This window comes from Phoenix dactylifera, chromosome 10 (genome assembly GCF_009389715.1).
Source record: "Phoenix dactylifera cultivar Barhee BC4 chromosome 10, palm_55x_up_171113_PBpolish2nd_filt_p, whole genome shotgun sequence".
In the NCBI taxonomy this organism is placed as follows: domain Eukaryota; kingdom Viridiplantae; phylum Streptophyta; class Magnoliopsida; order Arecales; family Arecaceae; genus Phoenix; species Phoenix dactylifera.
Window position 1 is genome coordinate 11224276 of NC_052401.1, and position 16267 is coordinate 11240542.

Sequence of the window (16267 nt, forward strand, 5' to 3'; positions counted from 1 at the left end):
CTACAGTATAAAAGGCTAACGCCAAGAGGCCTTTGGCTCTATCTGGTCCGCGTTGGACGATTATGATTGAAATATGCCTGATCCACTCGATCACAGACCGACCATCCCGTGTCTTGGAATGGGCTCTGTGAAGGACGCGACCCTCGGTTGGTAACCGCCGCCCCGTTCGTGGCTGATTCAATCACAAAAGTTCGTTCGGAAAACAAAGATACCGTTTTTAGACAAAAAAAAAGAAAAAAAAGAAAAAAGATATCGTCACGAGAAGGACGTTCTGAGGTATTTTGTTTCCCTTCGGCTGGTCAGAACTCAGAAGCGGGAAAGCCACTTGGTATTGGTATCGCGAATCTAAAGCCCTGGATCAAACAAAATTTAAATGAAGCGACGAAAAGGTAAACCCTAACGCTAAACCCCTCATTGGCCTCTGGACCTCCGCTTCTCTTCCCTGTCATGGAGGTCGACCGAAATTTCTCCTCGCTTCTTCGAAATCTCAAGATGGACGATCCGTGGAACCCTCCAAAGACGTGGGAGTCGATCCCCTCCGAGAGCGGAGCCGCTAGATCTGGTGATTCCGGTCGCGGACCTCAAGATCCTGTCTACGATCCTTCTTCCGTTTCCGTAAGTGATTTTTTTTCTTTTTGTGTCCTTTTAATCTCCTTTCGCCCTTTTTAGTAGTACAATTTTGACGAAACTTTGATCGTTCTTGTTTTGCTTTAAAATTAAATCTTTTCGTTTCGATTTTTTTAGCACATCCTTTTCATGCCTTTTGTCTTGAAGGAGCATGGCTGAGTCGGGGGAGCGTCCAATTGACCTTGATTATTAGGTAGAAAATGTGGTCAATAAATCTTATTACGTGGAATTGTTTTCAGAAGAAGGTAATTTACATTTTTAGAAGGCATTGTTGGAAGTAGAAAGAATGGGTTGAAGAAGAGAGACAGAAGCAATCATCCTACGGTAGGGATAATGATAAATTACAGAGTGAGCACGACTAGATTTGATACGGGGCAGGTGAAATTGAAATGTATTGGGATGCGCCATGGAAATTTTGGGGTATTGACTTTAAGGAATTGAAGACACCAGGGAAATTATCATTGAAAAAATAGTTTACCATGATTTCATCAACAAATTTGATTACTTGGGCGAGTGTTGTCATCGGGCAGGAAGGTTTTCAATGAAGTGGAAGCTTGTGCTTATTAGGAAATGTAAATCATGCTTATGGGCTTTCTAAAATGACTTAACGGTGGAAGGGGATTATAGTGTTATTATTTATGCCAAGGAAATGCTGTCTTTTCTTTCTGGATTTGTTCCTAGCAGCGAGATGCTGCTATTTTATGTATTTTCAGAACATTAAAAGGATGGTGGACCAGTTTGCAGGAAATAGGGTTTGTAGAAAAGCACAATTATGGGTTCCTAATGTTGTTCCAACATTATCTTGCATTGTTATGCTATCTATGCAGTAGATATGTACATTACTAACAAGAAAAGCTGCATTAAATCTTCGAATGACCAGCATGGAATCTTTCTTATGTCAATCGTAGCATTATTGTCTATGATTTATTTTGTGAGTTGGGTCCTAATCCAGTAATTTGGTCATTGGGAAAGAAATATGAGAATCTTTACACCTATTTTTTTCATCAAATTCTTTACTACAAATACTTGACATTACAATTATCTGCTTTGCTTTTTCTACTGTGAAGGTATATTTATGCTTGGTTCAGTACCTTTTTTTACTTCATAAGCTTAAATCATGGTTCCACCGTAGTAGTAAAAATTGAATGATTTTCTTGCAGGATGCTGTTTTGGTGCGGTTGGTTACAAATGCTCTACAAGGCGTAAGGTCAGCTCTTGCTGAAATTGAGAAGCTCTCAGCAGCATTTTGTTCAAGCCCAGCAGATAGAACAATTCATCGGGTTCCTAGTTTGTGGTGTCGATCATTGAGCACTAATGCTTTGGGAAAGATTCTTAAATCTATATATCGTTCAGGTCTTCTGGTTTTTTTCCTCCAGAAGTTCATAAACTTTTATCTTTGTGAGGGTCAAGCTGTAATGACAGAAAACAGGGACAAAGAAGAGGAAGTTGAAGATCTAAACAATCCCAAGTTTGCAGAAAGTCTTCTAAGACCACTGTCCAAGGAAGTTCACCATAAAAATGAACTGGGTATGTACCCTCCTTACAGTCTGGTTAATCAGGCATTTTCAGTAGCCGTCAAGAAAGTTTTAGAAGGATACTTTTGTGCCTTCGATACTTTATTGGCATCAGTAAAATTAAGGCATGCAAATCCCTGTGCAAAATTTTCTGATGGAACTGTCAATCTCATGACTGCTGTTCATTCTGAAATCACTGTTCTGGAGGTTTACTTGCACACCAAGGAACTAAGAACACACATTGAGTCTCTTGGAAATATCTGCTTCCCTAAGTTTGCAGATCTTGGCCTGTCTAGAAAGGATTTAACAGTCGATGCTCAGTTAGAGTTTCATAACTTCCCAAGAGGAGCAGATTTACTCACATATTTGTATGTTCAGCTCCGAGTAAGCCTGATAAAACTATTTCCTCTTTTTGATTTCTTTCCTGTATTTTCTTCTTATCTATGATTCTTTTTATACATTCATCTGCGTATTTTACTTATTGCTTCGCATGCACTGCAATTTGTTATGTGTATGATGACCTTACTTATATTTGCATGAGTCCACCATTAGCAGTGTCAATGTGTTGCAGAATTTCTTTTGTCACGGTTTTATCCACAAAAATTAACATTAATGTATTATTAACTCCAAATCTAAGTCATATACGGGAGCTAAATTATCGTGTTTTATGTAAGTAACCTGCAATTTTGAAAGTTACCTGAGAAGTTAATCTTAATCTTTAGAAAGAAACATCCTATTGTTTATTCAATAAAGGCAGTAAGAAAAGAAAATTCTGTCAATAGATTTAACGATATCTAATAAGTGATTCTGGTTCATGCTAGTTGGCTTTGTAGGCAATTTCAGTTGCAATGATGAACCCATTTTAGTCTTTCAGTTGTACTTTCATTGCTTATGGCAGGCTAAATCTCGTTGTTGAATGCTTACTATTATATAAACTTAGTGACTACCTTGTAGTCTTTTATTTTAGAGAGTTGGAGACTTCTCACTTGGAATTTTACCTCATAATAACATCGAGAGATCAACACCTTGACCAACTTCTTAGCCAAACTCTATGGTCAATCATAGGGTCATTCTAGGTCAGCTAGATGACACATTAAAACCTATAAGATACCGATGATCTGGTTGAATATTCTTCTTCACATGAAATTGGTATATGATTGGTGATCCAATCAAAAGCCAAATCTTTGACTAGGTGTCCTGTTCATATTTTGGCTCCTTTATTCTCTTGTCTTGTGAATGAACTAACAACTGACCATCCTTGTGTTGATAATCAGGTGGATGGTAAGCTGCCCAGATAAGAGGGTATATTCTGTTACCAATTCTTCTTCTTTGCATTCGTTCATGCTTGTTCTTCTTACCCTTGTTTGCTCTCCCTTCCATAAATTGTTGTTTGAATGGACAATATTTAGTGATAGACAAGGGCTTTGCAGTTTTTCGTAATTACATTAGAATACAAACTAGCTTATGCTCCAACTTTTGCTTTCTTATTGAGCTTTTAATGCTGTCATCATGCTTTCTATTTAAGTCACATCATCTAAGTAGACATTTTTTTTTTGCTACTTTCTTATTTTTTGTTTTATTTGGTTATTGCATAGTATTTTTAGGATCCATTAGTAAATTTTTGTAAGACCTACAAAGCATACTAATATTTTCATAGACAATTATCCTTCTTCTTATTTTTTGGGATAACCACCTTCTTATTTCCATGATGAATACCTTTTCATTCCTTGTCTTGCTCCATGCAACTATAGAAAATTGGCGTGATGCTCATTTGTCTACTTCTAGCTTCACTTGAGCATGACGTTGGGAATAGTGAGACATGTTCAATCCCATGGTAAAGATGACCATTATGCATGTACAGTTCCTATATATTAAAATGACAAGAGGTATCTCTTTATGGTGGTTGACATAAAATCTTTTTTCCCTTTTCTAGTAGTTATGTAGGCCATGTTACCTTTTGTGTAACATGTACAAACTTAAAGAGGATCCTTTCACTTGTCCAAAGTGCTTTTATCAAGTATTCTTGGACTATGAACTTGAGTAACCATCATTTTGATCTTTTTTTAATGCTTTATTAATGACATTATTGCCTTTAGCATTTTAAGTAGTGTGCCATACTGGGTGGTATAGGGCATGAAATATTAAACTGATAAGGCATCACGAGCGGTATGGGACTCAATACACCTCTTGCACCCACACGTGGTACTAATTATTGTGATAGCCATGTGTCCATATTGGGGCACGTGTAAGATATCAATATGTGTCCCAGAATTGGGACTTGAAACATGGTTTGTCTTGTGCTCTTATTACTTTTATTAGATTATAAAGCATAATTACTTGAATACTCACTTTAGGTACCTTTTCACTATTATTTTGAGATATAGCACCTTGTGTCAGAAGTTTAGTATTTTCTAATTTTGTTATGTTGCTTATTTGTTGTGTACATGCAACTCTGATACTTTGAAGGAGTCAAAGTTTGCCAAAAGTTTATAATATCTATATGGAAGTTCTTGAGCATGTCTTAAAAATTTGGTAGATGGTTCTCAAATGCATCCATATGTTTAATCTCTATTTTATTTTGAGAATTAAAGACATGTCACTATAACGATCATGTTTGGCCTTAACAATGCCTTATCAAACAAGGGATTTTTGTCATTGGTTGCTTTTTTATTAAATGAAGTTATGCCGGCACATGCAATGCACATGACAGAAGTTTGAGTAATGACTATGATTCCCCTATCATTTTAAAACTTCTACTATTTAGAACCATGAAAGAGATGGTGATCATTGAGGGTGAAGGATTGTGAGGCAAGGAGAATGTTGTGAATAGATGTGCGGCTGCAAGTTAGCCTAGAGTCTAGGGTGAAGGCTCATCCTCGGGGGTGTTGTTTATGACTTACCTATTGGTTGGAGTTTCAGCAACAATGAAAAGGACATGGGTAGTAGTGAAAAAGGTTGGGATTCGCACTTGGTGGGAGACCCAGATGGTGACTCACATCGAGGTGGAGAGACTTCGTGCTTCTTTTACCAAATACTCTGTATTTGGTCATGGGAGCTTGAACACATCCATTAGCCTTGGAGATGGTGCCTCGTGGGCAAATTCTTAGTCGTTGCCTTTCGCCTGTGTTTTGTAACTTGGGAGATCAGAAGGTGTGCCATGACTTCCAAGTGCTGGAAGGTCTTGACGAGATGTTTGGTTTTTGATTTCAAATGGAGGTAGACTTGTTGCAGGTGTGGAGCATAGGGCCTAATAAGGTGATATGGCAGATCCTTGCAGTTAAGCCATGGCAACTTACTTTTGTTCCTTCAACTAAGGTTATTCAAGCAGTGATGGTGTGGATCTAGATGCCCAAGCTCCCTTGGGAGTATTGGGTTTTTGTATGGCTGTGTTGAATATCACCTCTGCTATTGGGGGTGCCTTTTGTATGGTTAATGTCACCCTCGAGGTTGGCACATCATCGGGTTGGACAGGCCACTATCCACTCATGCGTGCATATTGATCTTAGGAATCCATTAGTATAAGGGATTATCGTTGGTCCGTTGGAGATAGAGATATGACAAACATGTGTTTGAAAATGTAGGGGCCTTTTGCTTTGGCTATGGCCGCATTAGCCACCTTCGAGAGGCTGTACCTTCTTGAGAGAGGTAGGTGGGGTCGTCTCTTTACCTCGGAGAACATTGTCTTGGAAGTGAGTTCGATAAGAGAGCAAGATGGCCATGGTTCTCAGGGCGTGGCATTGCTGGCGCAGTGGCCATTATATGGATGTCATTGGTTAAGGTGCAAATTTGTTGGTCGATGAATTAGGTGGAGCAAAACAGGCTAGCGGATTAACCTGATACAATTAGGTGGACGGTCACTCGACTTGATACAATGACTTGCTTGAACTTGGATGCGCGAGTGCTATTAACTTACATGATGGTTTGCAATGGTGACAAGTTGCATATAGAAAGCACCCACTTATTGGCTCACTGGGCGGTAGGTTGTGTCCATCTAGGGCCATATTGTTTACTATGGGATGCCTAGATGTGTAGCTAGGTCCACCCAAGGAATAGTCGTTTAAACGATACTAGGTTGGCTCATGTGGGTCCTCAGTTTCATCCAATGATGCAACTAATGAGGAATCTCCACTACCGGACCCTAAGGACGAGGCCATTATTCCTCATTTAGGATAATCACTATTTGGACTAGAAGATGCTTGTTTTTGGCTATGGTTCTGGAAGGTAGCATGCTGGAGGTGTGGTTACCGCCCCTATGCAAATAGATGAGCCATGTCAATGTAAGGACCTAATGGGGTACTTCCCACTTAGCTGATTCATGGCAAGGCCCTTTTCCTTGATGGGGGGAACTCCAGCAAAACTTTCCTCCTGCTGACTTGGCTGGTGCAGCATGTTTGGCCCTGAACTTCCTACTGGCTGAGCCCACTCTTTGGCATGACAGCTATTATTGGCACCTACAATAGCTCATCATCCAAAGGTTACCATGGGACAAGGTGTTTGACCACTAGAGAGCAATGTCTCTATCCATCTCATGGCTCTCTGAATGTACAATAACCTTACAGGTGGTGCATGGTCAGCTAGAGGACTTCACCATTGTTGCTTTGGTGGTGGACCCACCTTTAATTCCTACACCTGCCTTATGACATCTTTGTGGTGGAGGTGCTGGGGGGTAACAACATCCTCATCACCAGCGTGTCATTGATGTGTGCATTGTTTTTTTGCTGGAGAATCACTACTTGACTTTAGCCCCCAAGTGCATTGGTGTATCCTTGGCCCTTGCTTTTTTCTTTTAACCTGCCCTCTCCCGCTATGTTATTGAAGTTATGGTTGATGTTCCAATCCCATGGATGTGGGTTTGTGGAGGTTGGTCTTTTGGCTCTTCCCCTCCTTGAGTGTTGTGTGGGTGTCACTGTTTCATGGGTTTATGTTGTATGGGTTTGGCTGTGGTTGTTTTGTGTTATCTTGTGTTAGAGATGCCTAGACATTGCATTTGTTGTGGACGTCCACAACATGAATTGGTTTACATCTTTGTAGCTTCTCTATTATATAATATAAGCCTACTTACCAAAAAAACTTCTACTATTTATGTAAATTGATAACTTTGTGCACTTTTCTTGTCCTCCCTTAGGAAAGTCTTAAACTAGTTGAGGTAATCAATGGTGGGGGAGTTCAGACTCGTGGAGTAACTGCACAAGCAAGTTCTTTTCAGTATGTTAGTCAAGTCCAAAAGGTCTCCAAATCTGAACTATTTGCTAGGCATTGAGGGGATGGAGTTGAAAAAGAACATTGGTTTACCTATAAGGGCAAGAAGACATCATCGACGCGCACCTTAATAAAGAAATAGGCAATGTGGTGGCTGATGGTGGCCTAAGCAACACAAATGGGGTGGTAGTGGTGATGATGGGTTGTCGGGTGGCTGCTGGGAGGGAGTTGATATCTTTGCACACCTGCGTCATCATCTTTGCCCATGCTTCTAAGCTGGGTATCAATTGTTCCTATTTCCTAATAAGAGAGAGATGTTAGAAGAGAGTTGGGGATGGAGAAAAAGGCATGAGCTTTAACTAATGATTTGTTTAGGAAGTAGAGGAGATATTGTTTGACGAGTGTAGGTGATGAAATGAGGGGAGGATATTTTATGGGGATTTATGGAGAGAGGGGCTGTTGTTTGGTTCTTGTTTGGTTCTATTTTTTCGAGTATAAATCGGAAATGTTTTTTTTTCTGTGGTTTTGAGGTGAAGCCTTAGCGGTTTGGAGTTGTCAGAGCATATTTTTTCCTTTATTTTTTTAATTTTCTTTTTTGTCTTTTTTTCACTTAAGAGGAAAGAAAATGTTGGGGCTAGGATTAGTCCTATCATTCTTGTGTTCGTCAGATGTAGGAGGTGGTGCTGTTTTCCTACCTCGAAGCTCATGATGCAGTTCCAGAAAATATAGCAGTCTATGGGAAACACAAGAGAGTTTTATCTCTTTTCTTTTCTCTATTTTCTTGTAGTGGCCAGGGAGTCTTTAAATGCATTAGAATAGATGTGGGATTCATGGCACAGGTCGACATGCTTGTACGATGATGAGAAAATGCTTAAAAGAAGGTTATTTTGCTAAACAAATATAACACAAAATTATTTAAATAATTAATTAAAAATAATAATATTATAATTCACAATTTATTTATGATCTATTTTACTTCAAATTAAGGTTCGCCGTCTCTATATAGGATTCCGTACCGTGCCACACTGCATATTGTTAGTAGGGTATGGTACGGAGTCTTCTTGACATACCGAGTGTCAGTTTGCCACCCATATCGGGTACCGGTACTGAACCGGTATGGTACGGTAAGCTCCGTACCATTTGGTTTGGGTTGATATGGCTAACTATGCTTCAAATGAACATTCCTTTAAGGTCAATCCATTGCGAAGGATATATCTTTTGTTCATGTTCAATTATAATCATTGAGTTTTGCACTTAAAATGTATTGAATGTGAAAGGGATATGTTTCCATTTTATTTTTTCTCAAAATTTTATGAAGGTATTGAATGTTACATGCATGAGTTCCCTAGTATGCGATCAAAGATGATGACCCAAAAAGGATGCCATCAATTGTTTCTTGTCCCAAATGACTTATATCAACCTGGCCTAAATGATGGTTTGGGTTGGGTTGTCAGGTTAGGTCGAAAATTGCCACTGCCTTTCACTTTTATCCATTTCCTTTTTTGTGGATGTACTGAATACAACTTTCGTCATGTAGGTAGAAATATCTACTTGATTAACTAAAATTTACCTTCTTTTGTATACTGTTTTGTTCGTATGTTTTTTCCTCTTCTCCTTAAAATTATAAAATAAATATTAAGTTTTAGAAAAGGCCTCATCTTTGTTATATAAGTTTGCTAGCTTTTTTGCACTGTAGAGCTATTTGATCCACTCAAGGTTTGCCGAACCAATACTAGAGGGTGTATTGGCTGGCGTTTGGTTTGACATGCTATGGGTTTGTACCATACTATTTTGGCATGCTCGAGCTTCTTTTTTTATTTTTAAAATTCGAACTGAAGTCGGTAAATAGTTTGTTGACTTCAATTTAAAACTTGCAAATAAAAAAAATGAGGTTTCGATGTTTCATTCCTTTTCTCTGTTCCACAAATGACGGAGATGGAGAGAGGGAGAGAGGGGGGCGAGAGAGGGATGGGGATAGGGAGAGAGAGGAAAAGAGAGAGGGAGGGAGATGGAGAGGGAGGAAGAGAGGGGAGACAAGGAGAGAGAGGAGGGAGAGAGAGGCTAGCTCAAGCTCGCTAGCATGTTATAATATTAGGGGTATAAATGAACCTAGCTCGTTGGCATGTTATACTGTTAGGGGTATAAATGAGCTAAGGTCAGGCGAGCTAGGCCTAGTTCAACCTCGGCTTATTTTGCATTCGAGCTACGATTGATCTAACTCATTCAATTTTGAGTTGAACTTGAGTTGTTCATGAATTGCTCGTCTAAGAGATTTTAGGAGAAATCGAGGTCTTTCAAGTAAGGTTTATAAAACTGGTACCGAAGGGTGTATTGGCCGGCGACTAGTTTGCACGGTACGGGTCTATACCATGCTGTTCCAGGGCGTACCCAAATAGAGAGAGTTGGAGAGGAAGGGGAGAGGGGGAGGGAGGAGAGAGAGAAAAGGAGAGAGGAAGAGAGGGAGGGAGGGAGAGCGAAGCAGGAGGAAAACCCTAACCCTCGAAGCGAGAGAGAGAGGGGGGAGGGAGAGGGAGAGGAAGAGTGAGAGAGAGGAACTTATTGGTGTTCGCAAGAGAGAGGAAGCATTCAAGAGCCATCATAAGCAGCCATTGGGGGGGTGTTTGTGAGTGGGGGGAGGGGGGCGCCTCTTAAAACATCGTGACTGGGTGGGGGTGGCATGCCACTTAAACCATTTTGGGTTTAATAAATGAACTGGAGGCACGAACCGGTAGTGGTTTTTAAGTGAACTAGGGGGTGGAGAGGGGTTTTATAACCAACCCGATCCGACCCGCTAAACCATTCCGACTTGGCGCCGATTTGGTTTGGTATGGGCTGAACCACCCTATTCAGGTCAGTTTGACAAACCATGCTTTCAAGGCTTTCATTTATGTACTTTGAGGTAATTATCATTATTGTATCTCAATTTGATAGTTGAAATATATTATATTTATATAAATTATGTTGAATTATGTTAATAAATATATAAAAGTAATTATTGAAGTAGTATATCATACAATATAATTTCTTTATTTATTTACATCCGCCTTAATTGAGTTGAGATCGAGTGAGCTAAGTCTTGCTTTATGTTGGGTCACTTGCTAATCAATCGAGCTGGATTTTGAGCTAAACATGAGTTAGCTTGTGAATAACTTGATTGTTTGAGAGCCATTTTACTATGCCACTACAAATAGGCAACAAATTCTCCAAAACATGTTATCTTCATTTCATCTTGCTTTTACAACTTGTGCATTTTTGAATTAAGACTAGAACTTTAGTGTTCCAGTGTTTTAACATAATAATCTTACGTCTCAACTAAGGTTTGAAATCTCGGTACAGGACACCATTTTACCATCTTTGTACAATGTCGGTACACATGGTATGGGGTGTGTTTGGTGTACCGATACTTGGTAGTCGGTACGCCCATCGTATTGCATATCGGTTCGGTACCTGTATGGTCTGGTACTCTCATATGTATTGGTACAAATCGCTATGGCATACCACTGTCTCAACTCTCAACCATTCAAACTATAGTGATCAAGGCAAGCCAAGCCATGCCGAATCGTCCATTTCAGGACGTATTGAATTGGACTAGTCAATTAGTAGCACAACTCAGCACGTCGAAATGGGATAAATGCTCTCGACTCAAAAACGAAGGCTTGAAGCCCTCCGGCTCTCTTGGTATCTTGTTTGAAGCCCTTTGTCCCCGTTGATGATGACGATGACGTCCCGACCAGGTGATATCCCCTTTTCTCTCTCTCGACGCCTTGTTTGAAGCCCTCGGTTCTTGTCACCTCCTCCTTGGGACTCATCGGATAGCTTGAACCTATTTGAAGCCCTCGGTCCCTATTGCCTCCTCTGCCTTGTCGGACGGCTCGAACTTGTTCTAAGCTCTTGGTTCTCGTCGCCTCCTCCTTCGGCCTCTGTCCTACTGTTGTTGGATGCTTCTCTCTCCATGTTTGGTCTCTCTCACTCTCAGTTGGGTCCAGAGTCTCCCCCCTCTCCTTCCTCTCCCTCCCTCTCTCTCTTTCTCTTTCTTCCTCTCCTTCCTCTCTCCTCTCCCTCGCCCTCCTTCCTCTCTAGCCCTCTCCCTCTCCCTCTCCCTCCCCTGTTTCCAGTATGCTGCAGTTCAATATGGTATGGACTGGTATGGTACCATACCATCCCGGTCACCTACTGGCACAACTATTAGTGTTGGTTTGGCTTACCTTGATATTGATTATTATGGTATGTATGATGCAAGGAATCTCAACATGCCTTTTGAGCATGAAAATTAGTGTAGCAACTGCAGTGATTCTTTTTTTCTTTTTTGTGAATGATGGATGCAATAGTGGATTACTATCTGATGGAAAATACAACACATTTTGATTGATGGATGATATGTGCAAGTGGAAAAGAAAATTATTGGGCAATTGTAGAAAATCAAATCTATCTAGTTACTGTCACGCCCCGGATCCGGATCCGTGACACGGCCGTGCTATTGCCGACTATCGCCCACAGTAGCACGCAGCCTCATACAGGGGTAACAGGTAGCCAAAAAGGATTCATCCTTATATATATATTAAAAGTTTGCAGTACAACCTTCAAGTTTGAAACCAAAAATACAGAACTTCTATGCTATTCAAATGTACAGAAGTATATAAGCTTCTCCAAAAATACGAAGCTCTGTAACAAAATAAAAACATATCTGATGGCGATCACTGGTGAGGATCTGAAAGAAAACGAAACATAAACAGATGTGAGCTACACGGCTCAGTAAGTAATCCTGCATAATCCTACCGGATCAACCAGTAGACTAAACATGTAAATCAGGGTTTTGAGAAGCTGACATGCATGTTTATCTAATAATCATCCTGGCATAATAAGTATGCAATTTAAACAAAGCAGTAGTGCAAATCACAAAATTTTCATATTATATGCATATGAAACCGTGCCCCCCGGCATGCCGTGGTCCTTTTACTCTCGGATGCTACTGCGAAGTCAGACTCGGCCACTGGCGGGGCCAGCTCAGTTACTATTCAGCCACTGGCGGGGCAAGCTCAGTTACTATTCAGCCACTGGCGGGGCAGGCCCAATTCCAATTCAGCCACTGGCGGGGCAGGCTCAGTTACTATTCAGCCACTGGCGGGGCAGCTCAGTTACTATTCAGCCACTGGCGGAGCAGCTCAGTTACTATTCAGCCACTGGCGGCTCAGTCATTCTCAGTAGCATCTTTGAGCCCATTATAGTGCCTCTGGGCTAGCTAAGACTTTATAAACTTACATGCATGATTATAATATCAGTATCATCATGTTGCATACATAGCCATAGCTTCTGGGATCATTAAAGTTACTTATGCATTGTAACATATCATGTATGAAACATATATACTTAAAATAAATGCTTAGGAAACATTAATAACATAACATGATCCATAACAGGATTAGGACAGGTTACTTACAGTGATTCGTTTTCTCCCAAGTTTCTTACGTCCTGGTGACGGATCCTGAGTCACCTAAAATCACATTATAATGAGCATATTATTTCCTTTTACTTGTTTGGATTCTACCCGAAATTTAGCCCAAGTCTAATGTGTTCATATTGGAGCCTTGATTGGGTCCATATGGTTTAATTGGCCTTCTAATTGGTCATTAGGCTTAATCCCAAGTTTAATTTGGGTTTAATTTTGGTTAAATTTATAGTCTGGCTTGTCCAGACTTAGCCCAATTTGATTGGGCTCGGGTTTAGTCAAATTTGGCTAAGCCCTTTCCCCTTTTTTTTTTTCTCTTTTTCTTTTTCTTTTTCTTTTTCTTTTTCTTTTTCTTTTTCTTTGGGCTTAACGGGTTGCGGGTTCGGATTCGGATCCGACCCGCGAACCCGTTATCAGGTTTTCTTCCCCCCTTCCAGAGGCTTCCGCCTCTTCATCTCCCGCTCTCCTCTCTCTCCTCTCTTTTCTCCTTCGTCTCCACCGAAACCCACGCCTCCGGCCGGTCCTCCGGCCCCCTCCTCCTCCGGCCAGATCTGTGGCCTTCTCCCTCTCGGTCACTCCCTCTCCTTCTCTCTCTCTTTCTCTTTCTTTCTTCTTTGTTTTCGCCGAGACCCTAGCCTCCGGCCGAGCCCTCGGCTTTCTTCTCCTCCGGCCGGATCTACGGCCTCCTCTCTCTCTCCTTTCCTCCCTTGCTCTCTCTTTCTTCTTTTTTTTTTTCTTTATTTTCACCGAAACCCTGACTTCCGGCCCACCGAAACCCTCCTCTTCTTCCTTTTTCTTCCCTTGCAGGCGGCCGGGGAGACGAGGCTCCCCCCGATCTACCAACCGAGGTGGAGTTTCCCCCCCCGGAGCGCCGGCGGAAGGGAAGGCCAGCCCTTCCTCCCTCCGAAGTAATGCCGGAGAGGGGAAGGGCTCGGAGATGGGTCGGGATCCGGCTATAAACGAGAGCCTCCACCCGCTCCGTCCACGGCAAGGCATGGCCGGAGGGGATGAAGCCTCAAGGTCCGGTGAGTTTTTTTTTTTTTTTTTCTTTCTTCTTTTTCTTTTCTTCGGTCCTTCCTTCCGGCACCACCACCCCTTGCCGGAGAAGAGGTGGTGGTCCGGCCGGGGCTGGCGGCCCTGTGGCCGCCTCTGTTGTCGTCCCGGCCAGATATGGCGGCCTGGGTTGCCCCCCCGAACCCCAAGGTACCCGCGGCCGAGGCCGCGGTGTCCGGTTCGTCAACAGGCCAAACCCGGTTGGGTTCGGTCCGGATGGTCGCGGCCTGTGAGTCCGGCCCGACCCAGGGATTGTGGGTTTTTCTCCCTCTCCTGTGCCGGCCTCCTCCCCTCTATGTCACTGTTGACACAGAGGGGAAGAGCACCCCACAGAGGGGTTTCTCCATGCTTTATAATTTTATTAACAGGGAGTCCATACCTGGTTTTAGTCGGGGCAGTGCTTCCTCCCTGGTAGTCCCCCCTTCTTCAGAGCTTCAGGGCTCCTTGGCCTTAGGCTCCAGGGCTTCGGCTCCCTCTCTCTTTCTCTCGTTCGGTGTTTAGGGGGGTCTGTGATTTGGGGTTGCCGGCAGAGGCTTAAATATTTGTTTAGAGGATGAAACCCCCCTCTGAGAGGTCCCATCCTCTCCTTTCCTCCATACTTCGGGACTGGCCGCCGCCCCCCCTTGTCTCCGGCGCGCCGGCATCGGCTGCCAGCAGGGGGTGCGGTAACCCCTCCCTGTCGGTCTTATCCCTTCGTTTTTTTTTTTTAATTCCTGATAATAATTATGCTGGCTACAGTGAAATTTGGGCCCAACCCTTAACTGGGCCTATTTCTTATTGGGCCTAGTAGGTTGTGGGCCCGGACATTACATCCTTCCCCCCTTAAATAAATTTCGTCCTCGAAATTAAACATACCTCGGTTCTCGAAGAGCTGAGGGTAGCGTTGTCGCATCTCTTCCTCCAATTCCCAGGTAGCTTCCCTTTCAGTGTGGTTGGTCCACTGGACTTTAACGTAGGGAATGGTGCGTCTTCGGAGAATTTGCTCTTTTCTGTCTATGATGCGCAGGGGAGCCTCCTCATAGGTTAAATCTTTATTTAATTGCAGAGGCTCATGTGGTACCACATGGCTGGGATCCGGAACGTACCTCCGTAACAAAGAGACGTGAAAGACGTTGTGTACGCCTGATAGCTCTGAAGGTAGGGCCAATTTGTAGGCAACTTTGCCTATTCTAGCAAGAACCTCAAATGGGCCAATGTAGCGAGGACTTAATTTGCCGTGTCTTCCGAATCGGGTAATACCCTTTGATGGTGAAATTTTTAGGAAGACAAAGTTCCCCTCCAAAAATTCCAAGGCCCTTCTTCCTCTGTCAGCCCATCTTTTCTGTCTATCCTGGGCAGCCTGAAGCCTTTGCTTAATTAGTAGTACCTTGTCTCTGGTGTGCTGGGCCAGTTCGGGGCCTAGCATTTTCCGCTCCCCGACATCATCCCAGTGTAAGGGGGATCGGCATCTTCTCCCATAGAGAGCTTCGTATGGGGCCATCTGGATACTGGAATGGTAGCTATTGTTATAAGCAAATTCCACCAGTGGTATGTGACTATCCCAGTTTCCACCTAGGTCCACAGTGCAAGCCCTCAGCATGTCTTCCAGAGTTTGGATTGTCCGCTCTGACTGGCCGTCAGTCTGGGGGTGGTATGCTGTACTGAGCCTCAGTCCGGTACCCATGGCCTTCTGAAAGCTTTCCCAGAATCTGGACACGAATCGGGGGTCACGATCAGAAATGATACTCACTGGTACTCCGTGCAGGCGTACAATCTCATCGATGTATAATTGGGCCAGCTTGTCTAAAGGAGTACCAATTCTGAATGGCAGAAAATGAGCTGATTTTGTAAGGCGATCAACAATCACCCACACTGCATCATTCTTTCTCACCGTTTTGGGGAGTCCTGTAACAAAATCCATCGTGATGTGCTCCCACTTCCATTCAGGAATTTCTATTGGTTCCAGCAACCCTGCTGGCCTCTGGTGCTCTGCTTTTACTAGCTGACAGGTCAAGCATCGGGCCACAAACTCAGCTATTTCTCTCTTCATCCCCTTCCACCAGTAATGTTCCCGAAGGTCCCGGTACATTTTAGTATTGCCTGGATGAATAGAGAAACGGGATTGGTGGGCTTCTTCCATGATTTCCCTTTTTAGGTCAACATTTGCCGGTACACACAGTCGGTGGCCAAACCTTAGAGTGCCATCTGGGTGCATTTGGAGTTCGGGTCGCAACCCTTTCTCCACTTCATCCTTGAGCTGGCAAATGTGCTCATCAGACTGCTGGGCAACCTTTATTCTATCGATCAAGGTTGGTTGTATACTCAAGGCGGCCAGCAAAATTTTTGTAGTTTGGGTAACCACCTCAACCTGCATTTTATCGAGATCCTTCTGAATCTGTGGTTGAGTGGTGAGTAAAGCGGCGGAGCTTATAACTGACTTTCTGCTTAG

The 16267-nt window shown here is 42.7% G+C and overlaps 1 protein-coding gene across 3 annotated transcripts in view; it reads left to right on the top strand.

The window, feature by feature from the left end:
• The first annotated feature begins 244 nt into the window (after positions 1-244).
• The window catches only part of LOC103722329, a 44004-nt gene continuing 27981 nt past the window's right edge, over positions 245-16267 (top strand). Inside the window, exons 1-2 of one of the 3 annotated variants that reach the window (XM_039131010.1) lie at positions 245-615; positions 1788-2525. In XM_039131010.1, coding sequence (XP_038986938.1) covers positions 448-615; positions 1788-2525 — 906 coding nt within the window. In that variant the 5' untranslated portion in view covers positions 245-447. The remainder of the gene's footprint in view (positions 616-1787; positions 2526-16267) is intronic. The other 2 variants (XM_039131009.1, XM_039131011.1) reach the window with 2 other exon arrangements.